Genomic DNA, 15785 nt, shown 5'->3' on the forward strand with positions numbered 1-15785 from the left:
CTATATGCAAGTGTAAAAATCCAAAAGGAAAAAAAAATATTCATCCAAGTAAAAGAAAATGTTAAAAGCGGCAGGACAGATTAAAGATAGTTAACACACAAATATGCATAAGACAATTTATATAAAATATCCTTGGTTACCATGACATGCATCATATCAACAATTAACTGCTACTATGTTTCACATATAGAACTTCGAAAATTTTATTCCATTCATGCGATATAAAAGGTGTAATATTAATATGTGCTTATGTAATATAGGTGTAGTACGAAGTTGTGTGCATATGTGATTTAAGAGGAATGACAAGTATAAGATAATCATACATTCTTACATTTCATTACTTACCATATGTAGTTTCTCTTTACATTTAACCATATGATGATATGTATAGCTTCTAATTGTAATCTTTCCGGATGTAGGAAATTTTTTGTAGATATACAATTGGTTAGAGACTCGTGCTGATAACGTGTTATGAAATAAAAGCAATTTAGTAAAACATGAACAAGAAATAATAGTAAAAAATGAACAAGAAAGAGATAGAGAGAAAGGAAGAAATTTTCTTCTTCAATTGTGTGTATTTTCCTATCTATTACAAGGCCTTTATATAGGCATGAAAAGTGAAGAAAATATGTCATGGAATATGTCATTGAACATAGAAAATATGTCATTGAATATGTCATTAACCATTTGAGACAAAGATTATGAAGAAAGAGTAGACATCCACCATATTTTGATTTTTATCATAACCGAGGGGATAATATTTGGCCCTTAAAATATAACATTATCCGTCGTTAATTAATCAACTAGTAAAAGTGGCGCTAATTTTTCCCTCTCTTTTTTCAACCCACACCTCCGCCAACCCCCCTCCCCTCCCCCCACAAAACAAAGGGAAAAAACCCCAAGACTTCTCCTGCAACTGCGAATTAAACCTATGTTTTGAACACATATTTCATAAAACTGCAACTGCGAAGTAAAAATCAGTGAAACTGCTGGTGTTCAAATATCAGTATCATCGTAGTAGAGAAACTACTCGTCACCTCCGTTGACAACAAATGCTCATCTTCGAATTTCTTCTCATCAGGTAAGGTTCGAACATGTCGTTTGCTGTTTTACTCTCTTTCTTATGACTCTTCATCCTTTTCTTTTGAGTCTTTAGCGTAAACGACCATTTTTTAAAAATTGGATCCATCCCAATTCAATTAAAAATTGCGGTTAATCGATTCTCTTAATAGATGATAACATTACATTCTCGATTAGTTTAGTACAAGAGTTAATCTGTCACAAAATCTTCTCTTTTATTTGAAGCCTTAATTTCTAATTTTGTTGGTTTTTCTTTTATAAGCCTTTAACCAAGTTACAGCCAAGGTCAAGAAACCGATATGGATTTTAGGATTATAAGTCGTGACCCCATTAAATGTTATTTCATGTCGTAAGCTCAAAGAGCCTGAAACAATGGTCCTTTTTTGGCTTGTCTTCTGGTACTCCTCATATTAGATTTAGCAAATTAACATGTTTATTTATCCTTTATTGTAAGAATAATAAGGCTATTACTTGGATTATAGGCCAATTAAATTTTACGGGTGAGAAATTATTCAAATGGATTATAAAAATGATTTTTGAAGTAGATTGACTATTATTCTTTAGTAAAGATTGACCAATTTACATTGCTAATACTAATATTTTTAACTTGAATATATATGTATATAAATCTTGTGCATGTATACTAGGTTGACATGAATATATCTATACTCATTTTTTTATTGTACTAGATTGACATGAATACATCAAAATCTCAGACGACTAAAGGGGAATCAACTTCAAAGTCTGCGAAGCCTGTGTACGTTCCACCTGGTAGCTTAGTAAGGGGACGAGGGCAAAGCTTTAGTGTATTGGGATCTGTAAGAGTAAATGCTGAACAGAGAGGTTTGATTGGCAAAAGTAAAACTTTTAGTGTATTAGCTTCTGATCAGAATAAGATAACTCATAATGATAGTTTTGCGCCTCTTTGTTTTGAACCAATATTGGAAGGTGATGCTCCCCTTCCTCATCATGAAGAAGTGATGCAAGGCACTCAGAGAGGTGAATTAAGTATCTTACTGTTTTAAGCTATAATATTTTTTTTGCTATTGTACAAAAACTTTTTTATATTTGACTTAAATTGAAATTTGCAGAGCCATGTGAATCTGAAAAGGCAAAAAAAGTGAGAGGAACGAATAGGTGTAAAAATGCTGCAGGACTCAAAGTTGGAGAAAAGTTGAGCGTTGCTTTTTTGAGCTTACATCATTAAGCTTTCAGTTTTCCATTGTGGTACCTTTTCCTTCTCTATTCTAATAACTTATGCCTTTTCCTTGTTTGTGCAAACGGAATATGAATTTGTGATTTTATTGACCTGTTTATCTGTAGAGAGGAGCTTATGATGGCTTACCTTGATACTATTTTGATGTTATTAAATGGAATACAACATGAAAATCGAAACTGTTAATTAGCATACAAGTTTATTTTGAACTATGTTATGGAGTCTTGTCTTGCCAAAAACTAAAACTTCAATATTAATAAGATTGTTTGGCAGCTGTAGCTTTCATAGCTTCTTCTGCATTGTGTGGTACCATTTCATAGGCACTTATTCTGATTGCATGGTCTTTTTATTTGGAAGTGTTACATTTCTCACTTTTCCTATGTAAGGGTAATTGGTTTATGTTGTAATGCTGCTACTGGTTCCAATGAAGTCAGAAACCACAATTTCCTTCTTTATTGACTGGCGTGACAACGCCACTCTTTTTCGTGTTCACGCTTAGTCTTCAGCTGACTAAACTCCTATTTTATTGTAGCTATGCATCTGTCTTTTTACCGTTGTTAATGAATCTCTTCCAAGATCGATTCTGCTCTATGTTAGTACATTTCGATAAATACTATTCTGATCTAAGCTTCCTATTCTTTGTCCAGTACTAGAAAGCATCACTTCCTCACTTTAATCAAAATTCAAGAATATGACCGATGTGTTAAATTAGTTAGTGTGCCTCCCTTGTTAATATTAAGCTTAAATATTTCAGAATTGATATTGATAAAGCAGGACCTTCTCTAGTCTTGTTTGTTAACATTCCATATGCACTATCTATGGAGTTGGACAAACATTTACAGTATATTTTACACTTATCTTTTCAAGCTCAAACACTATTAATACTGATATTATCCTAAAACAAACCTAAAATCATGCTAGGAAAAACTCACCTTCTGATAAGAGTTCTCGAAGCTGACCATTTGACACGGAAACTGCTTGTGACTTGGTCTGATCAATAACTCAGGAACCACGTCCTCTACCAGAAATATTTTATCCCTTGACACGGCTTTGTTTTCGTCTATTCACATCTGAACCCACTTTACTTGTGTCTGTATTGTCTACTGTCTTTTTTCATGGTATTAGTTATTGTCTACAAAAAGTATTTCCTTCAGCATTAGCATATACATTCTTCCAGAAAGGTAAGCTGAAAAACACCCTAAGATAACATGGTTAGCAAATCAACTGTTGTAAAAGAGAGTATCTCAGTTATTAGAATGCTTCACACCTAAAGAAACTGTCAAGAAGAGCAACATGTTATATATAAAACATTGCATTTAAATATAAGATATACCTCCACATGTTCAAATGAGGTTGAGCTGTTGTCGTCCTCCCTTGAAACTTAACTGCAGCAGTAGTTGTTAATCATGCATATTTGCTGCTCCAAATTCGTCTAACCTCTCATTTTGACTATTGCAAGTATATTTATGCATTAGTTTCCTTCTTTTGGCTGTTAAATAGAACCGAATATAGACTCATGATCCCTTCACTATTTTCTTCAGAATCTGCCCTCTCTATCATTTAGAACTCCTATAATAACCTTTATAAGCTATTTATCATCTTTTTTGATACACACAGGTGGTTAGATTTTTATTTTTTAATTTCCAAGATAAGTTCCATGTTTACTGATACTTGTGAATATTATACGACAAATTTGACAGTTATGGCCTAAATGATCAACGAGATCATGTCTTGAAACATATAAGAAAGTTATGGAACAATTGGAGAGGATCGCTGCACAAGAATATTAAGTCTAAAAGATGATGCTCAACAAGATGATGCTCTAAAAGATGTGCCAAATGGGGTAGACAAGAGTGACTGGGAATGGCTTGTCAAGGAGCATTTTTTAACTGAAAAATTTAAGGTATGATTTCATAGCTATTTATTAACATCTTGTTATATTAAGTGGCTAACCATAATTTTTTGATGTATTCTTAATTTAGGAAAAAAGTGCAAGAAACTCGATCAATAGGTCTAAGTTGAGTATGTCTCATCGTACGGGTAGTAAGCCAATTAGAGAGATCATTTATGAATTGGTGAGTAAATCTTGCAAACTATTAAGAAACCTCATCCTTGTTAACTTGTTTATTTTTAATGTGAAGGAAGGTAAAGATGGTAATCCACCAGATGTGGCAACTATCTTTTTTGAGACTCCTAAGAAGGATGCCAAGCTTGTTTAACCTGAAACCAATGAAAAATATGTATGTTTATCGATAAATTTTATTTTACATCATTTGTCTACTCTATTGTAGTATTTTAATTAAATTTTCTTTCATTTTATAGGTTAAAATCCAACAAGTGGTGCAATCTGAATCGTCTCTTACAAACATTGAGGTTGTAGAGAGGTGCTTTGGACCTCAACGCAAGAGTCATGTTGTTGGATTTGGTGGTGGGATAACCGCTAAGGAGTTGAAAGGAGGTAACTCCTCGAAAGCTGCATTATTAGAGAAGCTGATGCTACTGAAAAAGAAAATGAATCACTAAAAGGAAGCTTGGAAGGGCTAGAGAGTAATTATGATGTGTTAGAGAGTAAATACGCACATCTTGCAAGTACAATATTTGATCAGACTTCATCACCATCATCAAGTGAGCAATATGTTAAATAATTTAACAGGTTAGTAGATTGAAATCCTATTGTATTCTGTGATAAAGTTATTGCAATACTCATGCGGAATTTTTTTCTTTATGCTATTAAGGTTTATGAATGAACAAATATATAGTCATTGAAACAAGTGAATTTAAGTAAGAATGAAGTTTCAAAGATTTTGTACATGTGTAGTTAGGTTACAATCTTTATTATCCTGTTATCAGGAAGTTTAGAAAAGATAAAGGAGATTTTCTCGGCAGCTGCTCAGTTCACTTTATGTGAAAGTATTTAAATTTGAATACAGGAAAAGTTAAACACCAAGATTTCACTTTACGTCGCTACATTGTTAGTAGCATCTCATTGTGAGAAATCTGTTATTTAGGATGACAGAGTTTACTTGTATGCCTTAGTTCTCATTTCATCCATAATTGTAGGCTCCATATAAATAACTGTAACTTTACAGATATGTTTGTCATTAACATAACGAGTGTTATTGGGACAATGCTTACCTTTTTGACTTGCACACTTGTAAAGAAAGATAAGAAAGAGAGATAAACACCATCAAGGCTTGATGTTCTTGAGGAAAGATTACCATGAATACTTTTTATCCTTTCTCTGGAGCAATCGCACAAGAAAAATGAGTAGCTGATTACAATATTAGGCTTCTGAAATGTAAAAAAAACTCCAAAAATGTGGTCCATTTAGCCAACTTGTGTATATGGAAACAACAAAAACTTTAGCTGGCTAATGCTAATATATGCCAATGACTTGCTATGTAAATCTGTTTTTCTAGGTGCTGGGTACAAATTTATTATGCTCAAATCAGATATGCTCAGATCTAATTGGTGACCTTGATTAAAAGATTTGCTTCTCTCATTATCCACTTCTGAATTTATTTTATTTTGCTTGTAATCAAAAAGTAATTTCATATGCTTTTGACAAGAAATAATAGCCGTATTCCAGTAGAAATTTGAGTTTAATTCTCAATCATATTGGTATGGGAGTTTAGATGAAAACCATTATGCAGCTTATCAGGTGTGGTGCTGGTTTCTTTTTTGAGGATGTGGTCTATATCTTAGGTGCACGTTTTGTGCAGCGAAGTTACCTTAAGAGGTGATATTTCCAAGTGAAGCATAGATTTCCTTTGCAAGATTAACTATTGACATGTCCTGGAAAAAAAACAGAAAGTATAAACTAATGGCATGTACTGGAAATAAAGATAAAGTGCACTTTTAAATAGAAAATCAGTTCTCTAAATTGTTTTGAAAGATCAAAATTTTCTTGCTCCAACATATTGTCCATTACATCAATGTGAACTCCCGGCTAATAGGCGGTAGGAGCTTCTTAGTTTATTCTCTGAATTGGAACATCTAAAGGCAAATTATATAGGATCCTAACACATGAATCCGGAAGATTGTTAGGAAGAGTAGTTAAGAAGAGTATAATACTCTTAAAGGAAACTTTGAAGGTAAATATACAATAATATCAATTCAACGAGCCTCTGCAACCTGTAAATTGTTATACATCTCAAGAACATATCTATTGAGTACATTTATGTGGATACTTTTGATTAGAGTGTCTTATGAGATATACTGCAATCCGTAAATTGTTATATATCTCAAGAACATAATTGACTGTGTCGGTATGTCTCAAGTGCAATATTTGACTGATTTTTCTTGGATTGCTCATAGTTATATAATGTTTCAATATCACCTTGAATTTAGCTAATTTTTAACTCCACCTTCACAAGAAAGCTTTGTTGTCATTACAGTTAGAACTGCGTGGATTAGATGTAATAGTATGACAAAGTTTGATTGCCACCTACAAATGATATGCATCTATTATGTCAATTCTGTTAATCGGCTTACATTTATTTGTTTCTCTCGGCTATCTTCTGCTGTAGGTTTTGAAATTTTTTTGTGGCATCTTGGCTATTTACGTGTGCACTTATTATGAAAAATAATTTAATTTGTTATGTTAACAGATATGATCTTTCTTTATTAAATTGGCATACATTAGATTTTTTTTCTTTAGTTGTTTATTCTTAGTTACTAAACTGGCATACATTTGTTATGTTAACAGATCAAACAATTGAAGTCCAAAGAACCTATCCTTGAAGAAAGTGTAGAGCAAGTTGTAGTACAAGAGGTTTATGTTTTGTTAGGGATGGTTTAAAGACATTGTATATATGCTGTAATTTTATGTTTTTCTTTTAGGAATTATTAAATATGATGTCATACAATTCAGATTGGTTTCCGGTAAATATGATACTTTAGTTCTTTGTATTAATAAAGATATCAAGTATTTGATTTATTTTTGAGTGTTGTTGGGTGTGTATGAAAGAATATAAATAATTATTTCTATTTATCTAATTTAAATTTGGTTCTTAACAGTAGTTGTACAACTAAAGAAGGGAATAACGGTCGCTAAAAGCACTTGTAATAACTAAATTAGTTATTGTCATTAAAGACTTTTAACGACTGGATAACAAATTTGCGAAGGGAAAATCTTGTCATTAAAAGGGATGTATAACGCTCGTATATTATGTTGTCGCTAAAGGATCTTTAACGATTGGATTGTAATCCGGTCGTTAACTTTTAACGTCGGAGCTTTTAACGACCGGTGATGACTGGATTTTTTCTGGTCGTTAACAACTTATAACGACCGGATTTGGACTTTTAGCGACCAGATTTCCCTTCGCTAAAGGCCTATTTTCTTGTAGTGTGGGTAGAGGTACCTGGATCTGCACATGAAAAACATGTGCAGAAAGGGGCATGAGTACACCACAGCGGTACTCAGTAAGTGTCAAGCCTAACCTTGGTCGGGTAGTGACGAGAAAGGTCAGGGCCCTACTGAGGTAAATAATAATAAACATGACAGGATAAGATAAACAGTATAAATGAGAATCTACAGTAAGAATCTATACAGTAGGATAAGAGTACAATAACGGAAACAGAAATAAAGGCATAACACAAGAAAAACACCGCTCACAACATGGATAATAATCGGGGATCTCTTTGTATCCCGAGGATCTCTTGGTATCCTCAATATTTGCACTAGGGATCTCTTGGTATCCTCAATAAATACACTAGGGGTCTCTTAATATCCCAAGGATCTCTTGGTATCCTCAATAAATATACTAGGGATCTCTTGGTATCCTCAATAAATACACTAGGGATCTCTTGGTATCCCGAGGATCTCTTGGTATCTTCAATATATATGCCAGAGATCTAATGGTATCCCGCACCTCAGTCCAGATCATAAATACGTGCAGGGGATCTCTCGGGATGTCGTTCCGTAGTCTCAAATTAAAACACATAGCAGCAGCTCAAGAATATCAAAATAAATACTAAGTTCGTAACAAGTAACAGTTAATTCTAGCCTAACATGCTTCACGTAACACAATTAATGCAGTTTAAGCAAATAGGCAATTAAGTCAACTAAGCATGCTTTTCTAAACTAACACATGCTAAGTTTGCAAGTAGAATAAAAACAGGTAAGAAAGGAACTCAGTTTAAATACTTAAAGTAAAACCGAATTTTCAACAATTAGCTCAAGTATGCGCTCGTCACCTTACGTACAAGGCATTTCAACTATCATATATCATAGCCTAAGGGGAAAGGCCCCCCACACAAGGTTAGACAAGCCACTTACCTCGAACCAGCTCAAAATCAACCTGAAACCACGCTCTTGCCACAAGTACTCGACTCCAAATGGCCCAAATCTATTCAATTCAATTACATAATGTAAATAATACTCCAATAACTAATTCTACAATTTAATTCTAAGCTAATACGCGAAATTATGTAAAATGACCAAAACGCCCCTCGGGCCCACGTCTCGGAATCGGGTGAAATTTACATTTTCAGAAACCTCGTACTTTCACGAGTCTATACATAACAAGAATACTGGAATCAGAGTCCAAATGACCCCTCAAATCCTCATTTAAAGGCCTCTTAAACTCAAGCCCTAATTACCTATTTTTCCCAAATTTCTCACCACTAATTAGGTCTTTAATCACATGAAAACGAGTTATAAAGTCAAGAACGTTACTTCCAAGTGTTTCCCCTTTGTTTTCCTCTAAAATCCCTCTTAGAAGCTTCAAACCCGGATGAAAATGGTGGAAGAATGGCTCAATTTTGCAAACACAACTATTTATAAGTTCTGCCCAGCGATTACCGCATTTGTTGCCCTGGGACCGCATCTGCGGTCCCGCTTATGCGGACAAAACGTCACATCTGCCTCTCACTAAAATGCCAGGTTCCGTATCTGCGGACCTTTAACCGCAGGAGCGGTTCCGCTTCTGCGAGCCTCACACCGCATCTGCGGTTTCTGAAGAATCAACCCAAAGCCACTTTTGTGGCCCTTTATCCACTTCTACGGTGCCGCATCTGCGGTCCCCAAGCCGCAGATGCGAAAATACCAGAAGCAGCCATGCTACAGCTGCTGCAACACTTCTTCAACCTTCCCATCAACCATCCGAAATCACCCCGAGGCCCCCGGGACCTCAACCAAAAGCACCAATATTACCTAATACTTTATTCAAACTTGTACCAATCCTTAAAATACCTAAAACAACATTGAAACCTTGGACTAATCAAGGATTTAAGCCTAAGAACTCCAAATTTCCTTAAAATATGCTTTCGATAAAAAACCCAACCAAACCATCTCCGAATAACCTGAAATTTTGAATGCATATCCCAAATGACATGACGGAACTACTGAAACTCTCGGAATTCCATTGCGACCCTCGGTTCAAAATCTCACTATCGAATCGGAAACTTGAAAAACTCAACTTTCGGCATTTCAAGCCTAAATTAGCTACGTACCTCCAAAACACACTCCGAACACGCTCCCCACCCCGAAATCACCCAATTGAGCTAACGGAACCATCAGATTCCCATTCCGAGGCCATCTTCATACTATTCTGACTACGGTAAATTTTCCAACATTTAAGCTCTCATTTAGGGTCTAAGTGTCCCAAAACTCTCCGAAACTTAAAACCGAACATCCTGGCAAATCAAATTAGCAGAATTAAACTTGGGGAAAGCAGTTAACAGGGGATCGGGGCGTTAATTTTTAAGACGACCGGACGGGTCGTCACATCGACGAAATTGACGTATTTCATTCCGATCATGACTTCATGGAATTCAGAGTAGTTTGCTAGGATCTATATTAGGAGATTGTTCGTCTGCATGGTGTACCTATTTTTATCATCACAGACTGCGACATTCAGTTTACTTTGTAGTTTTGGAGGGCGGTTCCGCGTGAGTTGGGTATGCATGTGGAGTTGAGTACTGTATTTCACCCTCAGATGGATGGGGAATCCAAGCAGACCATTCAGACCTTGGAGGATATTTTGAGGGCATGTACTATTGATTTCGAAAGTTAGTGGAACCAAATTCTACCTCTAGCAGAAATTGCCGACAATGACAATTACCAATCTAGTATTCAGATGGTTCCATATGAGGCCTTATATGGTAGGCGATGTCGTTCTCTGATTGTTGGTTTGATCCCGATGAGGCTAGTTTATTGGGCAAAAACTTGGTTCGCGATGCTTTGGAGAAGGTGAAGTTGATTGAGGAGAGGGTTCGCATAGCTTAGTCTAGGCAGAAGAGTTATGCTGATAGGAGAGTTCGTGATGTGGATTTCATGGAGGGTGAGAATCATAGTCTCACCCATGAAAGGTGTAATAAGGTTTGGGAAGAAGGGCAAGCTGAGCCCAAGGTCTAATGGTCCTTTTGAGGTGTTGGAGAGAGCCAACGAGGTTGCTTATAGACTTGCCTTGCCTCGTAGTCTTTCGAGAGTTTATCTGGTGATCCATGTTTCTATACTTCATAAGTATCATGAAGATAAGTCACATGTTTTGGTCTTCAGCACAGTGTAATTGGATGAGAATCTGGCTTATAAGGAATGGTCATTTCGGACAGAACGGTTCAGAAGCTGAGGCCGAAAGATATTGCATCTGTGAAGGTCTATTGGAGAGTTCAGCCAGTCGAGGAGGTGACTTGGGAGACTGAGCATGATATGCGGACCAGATGTCCTTACCTTTTTGGCACTCTAGGTATGATTCTAAACTAGTTCAAGGACGAACATTAGTTTAAGAGTGGGAGAATGAAACGACATGACCAATTGTTTTGTGTATTTGAGACCCATTTCCCTATTTGATTATTCTTGTAGCTTGGTTGTTGTTTTATGACTTACGGGGATGGTTGGTTTGGTTCAGAGCTGTTTTAGAGTAAATTGGAACACTTAGTTCCTTTGTTAGAACCTTAAATTGGAAGAATTGACCAAGATTTGAATTTTGTTTAAACGACCTTGGATTCGTAATTTGATGGTTCCAATAGGTTTGCATGGTAATTTTGGCCTTAGGTGTGTGTTCGTATTTGTATTTAGAGGTTCCTAGGATGTTTCGGTGCTATTTGTCGAAAGTTGGCAATTTGAAGGTTTGGAGAGTTCCTAAGTTTGATCGAGAGTTGACTTTGATGCTATCAGGTTCGGATTGTTATTCTGGGACTTGTGTGCAATGTTTGATTGTAATCCAGATTGGCTAGGCTTGAATCGGATACTTGGTTTGAAGTTTGGAAATTCTTGAACTTAAGAGAAGTTTAACTTATGTTTTGGCCTTTGATTCATTGATTTGATGTTATCATATGTGTTTGGAGGCTTTGGATAGTTCTGGGTAGTTTCTATGGACTTGTTTGTATGATTGGATGGGATCTTGGAGGGCTCGAGTCAAGTTATTCATCACAATTGTGGAGGAGGCATCACGATTGTGGAGTGTATTTTGGAGTTGGGGAAGGCTGTTCTTCGCGTTTGTGTTCATGTTTGCGATAGAGGTGTCGCGTTCTTATTGGGTTGTGGATGATTGGCCTTCGCGTTTGCGATACGGGGGTCACGTTCATGCAGAGGTGAGGTAGTCTGTGGTTGGATAGAGCTTGGCCTTCATGTTCGTTGGACGGTGCTCGCTTTCGCGTAGGCCTGAAGCGACTGTGCATCGCGCTCACAAGAGGAAAGCTGCATTCGCGAAGGGCTATTTGACGTTGTGATATTTATGTGCTTCGCAATGCGATACAGTGACCGCATTCGCGAAGGGTATCGCTGGCCAGACTTATAAGTGGCTTATTTCAGGATTTCACCTATTATTTCATATTTTGAACTCTAACTTGGAGAGGGACGATTTTGAAGAGGATTTTCACACAAGGAAAGAGGGTAAGCGATTTTTACTTGATTTTGATATTATATCTTGTTTCTCCATGGATTATTACTCATAGATTATGGGATTTGAAAGAGAAATTTGGAGATTTTGACTATAATTTTGAAGAGTGCAAATTGGGGATTTGGAAGTCGATTTTGACTTGGTTTTGGAATCTAGTCATATATTTGGACTCCTAGATTATGGGTAGTCGAGATCTACCCCTTGACTCTGGTTTTGACCATATGGGACCAGATTGACTTTTGTTGACATCTAGGAATTTGATTAATGATTGAAGTTTTATTATTAGGAATTGATTCGTGTGGCTTTGTTTGGCGTTATTGAGATGTTTTTGGTTAGATTCGGGCCAATCGGAGGTGGTTTCCAAAGGAAAGGCAGTTTTAGATGGTTGATTTGGTCTGTTTGAGGTATGTATCTTGCCTAATCTTATGAGGGGATAACCCTTAAGATTGAACCTTATATGGCTAATTGTATGTACATAAAGCGACATATATGTGAGTGACGAGCATATATGCAGGTGCTATGTATGAAAAATGACCGGACTAGACTATAGGCTTCTACTATGCCTTAATTCTATTGTGTGCTCTCTATGATACATGTGTAATCTTTGTATGACTACGTGAGCTTATCCTTTCATGCTATATATCATGTTTTAGGATTAATATCTCCTAATTAGCCAAGATGGGCATTTGTGGAATCAATGCTAAATTAATTTAGTCGTAGTCATGTCTTATATCTTGAGCACATATCTGCACTTTATTATTTTCATATCCTTGTGTACCTATTGATGAATTGTGAGAATATTTATCTTGATTTTTTATCTTGAATTTATTATTATTATAGCACATATGGACATGCTGGGCGGATCGATTGGGTGTTGGCACGAGATCTATTCAGTGCAGATTTTGTTATTGTGATGATGTGTGGAGTATAGGTGTCTCATTATCCATTATGATGATATTTTTATTATTAGGCATGGGATTTTTTACCGCAGTGTGTGGTTATAGGCTCATTCCCCTAGGGCCTCCCTCTCTTATTTCTCTCTTGATGGCGCATATGCGGATTGTGGTGCTGTGATTGGTGTGATTGATTTTGATGGAGTATAAAGGTGGCATTCTTGTTTGATGATGAGTGGAGTATAAGGGTGGGATATTTTTTTATGATGAGTGGAGTTGTCACGACCCAAAACCACCATCCGGTAATGATGGCGCCTAACTCACTTGTTAGGCGAGCCAAGCATAACAATAATGATTCAAGATAATGAATTACAAAATAATACAAGTCTAGATCCAAATATCATAAAAAAGATTGCACGGATATAAATCCCCCAAATTTGGTAATATAGAGTCATGAGATCTACATTGTGAATACAAGTCTGATACTCCCTCCATTTAATATTAAATGAGGTAGTTTGACTCGGCACGGAGTTTAAGAAAAAAGAAAAAGACTTTTGAAACTTGTGGTCTTAAAAGCTTAAAAGTAAAAAGTTTGTGGGGCCATGACATTTGTGTGGCTATAAAAGCTTCTCATTAAGGGTAAATGGGTAAAATGAAAGAGTTTAAAGTTGAATTATTTCCAAATTTAGAAATTTGTCATTTATTTTGGAACAGACTAAAAAGAAAAGTACCTCATTTAATATGAAACGGAGGAAGTAATATGTAAAAATATTATTTGGACAACAACAACAATACATAAATGGAAAGAGACGTCAAGGGCTGCGGACGGAGTGCAGCTCTGCCTCTTTTCTCGTCAACTTAACTGCTATCTAGAAAATTCTCCCAATTAGGTCCCACACCTGGATCAGTATAATCAAGTGCATAGTGTAATATGAAATCAATACCATGTGCTCCGTAAGTATCATGACTAACCTCATATAGGAAGTCGCAAGAATCAGCAATGATACTCATGTGATAAAACATGAACAAGGCATGAAAGCATGTGAATACGCAGTAACAATGCCAAAATCTATGCCTAGCTGCAGGTAAAGATCATGGTGCATATAGAGAAGATATGCATGAACATTAACAGGATAACATTCAGCTTATAGAGGAGAAATGCATAAAAAAGGCAAGTCAAATTACACAGAGAGAGACCTATAGAGACGATATATATTGTGTATCAATTCATTAACATAAAGCAGCATATAGAGAGGATATGCATAAAGAGGCATGTACACAACTACGAAGCCAGCATATAGTGAAACTATACAGTATAATCATGTATACACCCAAGGTATTTGCATATGAGAAGATATACAAAGACCCAACACTTATCAGTTTTCCACAACTGCGTATACGTCATCAAGGATAAACATGAGAGGACGACCCAAAGGGGATATATCCTTATCCACACCTTGCACGGATAACTCACATGCCATAATAGTCATGTGGACAACTCATGCGCCACTATCAACTCAACTCGCACGGACCACTCACGTGTTGTCAAACTAGTCCAAAACATAGAAGCATATACAAGAATACATGTATACAGACAACGAACACCAAATCAAGTACTCCTAGATTGATAAAATAACATGCTAAAGTACATGCATGTGCGAAGTATACAATTACGGCTTAGATTAGTCGGATATGCCTCAAATCAGTAGTTATCATGTTTGAACAGGAGATTAACATACACATAATCTATAACATGATTCAGGAAGTCATGTAGTCGTACAACATGTAAAGCATGATAATAAGAATCACAAATATTCAAAACAAGACATAATATAGCCTAAATACTACCCGGAACATGAATAAAACTTGATGTACGCACATGGGCTCAACCCCTCGCATGAATGCTACCCTTAGCACGTAGCCAACACTAATGACTCAGGCAACTAGAGCCTCAACCAAGTTTAGGCAAGATACTTACCTCAATCAAGCTAAATCAATACTTCAAAAATGCATTCCCACGCAAATCGACCTCTGAAAGGCTCGAATCTAGCCAAAAACAACTCAATAACATCAAATATCGCCAAAGGAAACAACCCCACCAAATAATAAAGTTTCAATTCTTATACAAATACACAAAGTCAACCAAAAAGTCAACCCAGACCCGCATCTTGAAACCTAACCAAACTCTCAAATCCTTGTTACCCACTCTAATATGAGATCATATGTACAAGCTTCATCCAAATACGATCTCCAATCAGCCCCCAAATCTCCAATTTTCACTCTCCAAAACCATAGCCAAGACCCTCAAAATTCTCTTTTAACTCACATAATCTATGTGTAAAAATCTACGGGAAAATAAGATAAAATGTTAAAATCAAGTAGAAATCACTGACCCTCTTGCCTTGTGAGAAAATCCCTTTCAAAAGTCGCCCCTCTCCAAGTCTAGGGCTCAAAATATAAAATAATGAGTCAAAGTTCCGAAATTAAATCACTTATACTTCTGTCGGTGGTACCCTTTGTGAACGCAGCCACTTCCTCGCGTTCGCAAAGCATAGAAATCCACAACATCAAATTAAACCTACATCAACGTGGTCCCCACCCCTCGATCGTGATGCCCAAACACCACAAGCCTATGCAAACGCGTTCCCCTTCCCGTGAATGTGAAAGCCAAAGATGGGACCCTTCTCAGTCGGCCTCATTAATATGTGAATGTGATGCCTAGGTTGTGAATGTGAAGGCCATTCAGCCTCA

The 15785-nt window shown here is 36.3% G+C and overlaps 1 protein-coding gene across 8 annotated transcripts; it reads left to right on the forward strand.

Annotated features, from left to right (window-relative positions):
• The first annotated feature begins 853 nt into the window (after window positions 1-853).
• Window positions 854-7235, forward strand: LOC104238964 (uncharacterized). Of its 8 annotated transcripts, none has more exons than XR_713993.2 (8): window positions 854-1081; window positions 1770-2079; window positions 2172-2307; window positions 3997-4199; window positions 4279-4371; window positions 4438-4536; window positions 4619-4949; window positions 7005-7235. XR_713993.2 is itself a non-coding variant. In XM_070170769.1 (4 exons), the coding sequence occupies exons 2-3, from the start codon at window positions 1776-1778 to the stop codon at window positions 2285-2287; spliced, it is 420 nt and encodes a 139-aa protein (XP_070026870.1). In that variant the 5' UTR covers window positions 854-1081; window positions 1770-1775; the 3' UTR covers window positions 2288-2307; window positions 3997-4200. The 8 variants fall into 8 exon arrangements, 1 of the variants encoding a protein (XP_070026870.1); XR_713994.2 differs by having other exon boundaries at window positions 4442-4536; XR_011406038.1 differs by having other exon boundaries at window positions 4279-4336.
• The last annotated feature ends 8550 nt before the right edge of the window (window positions 7236-15785 follow it).

The sequence above is a fragment of the Nicotiana sylvestris genome, chromosome 3, assembly GCF_000393655.2.
Source record: "Nicotiana sylvestris chromosome 3, ASM39365v2, whole genome shotgun sequence".
NCBI classification, from domain to species: Eukaryota; Viridiplantae; Streptophyta; class Magnoliopsida; order Solanales; family Solanaceae; genus Nicotiana; species Nicotiana sylvestris.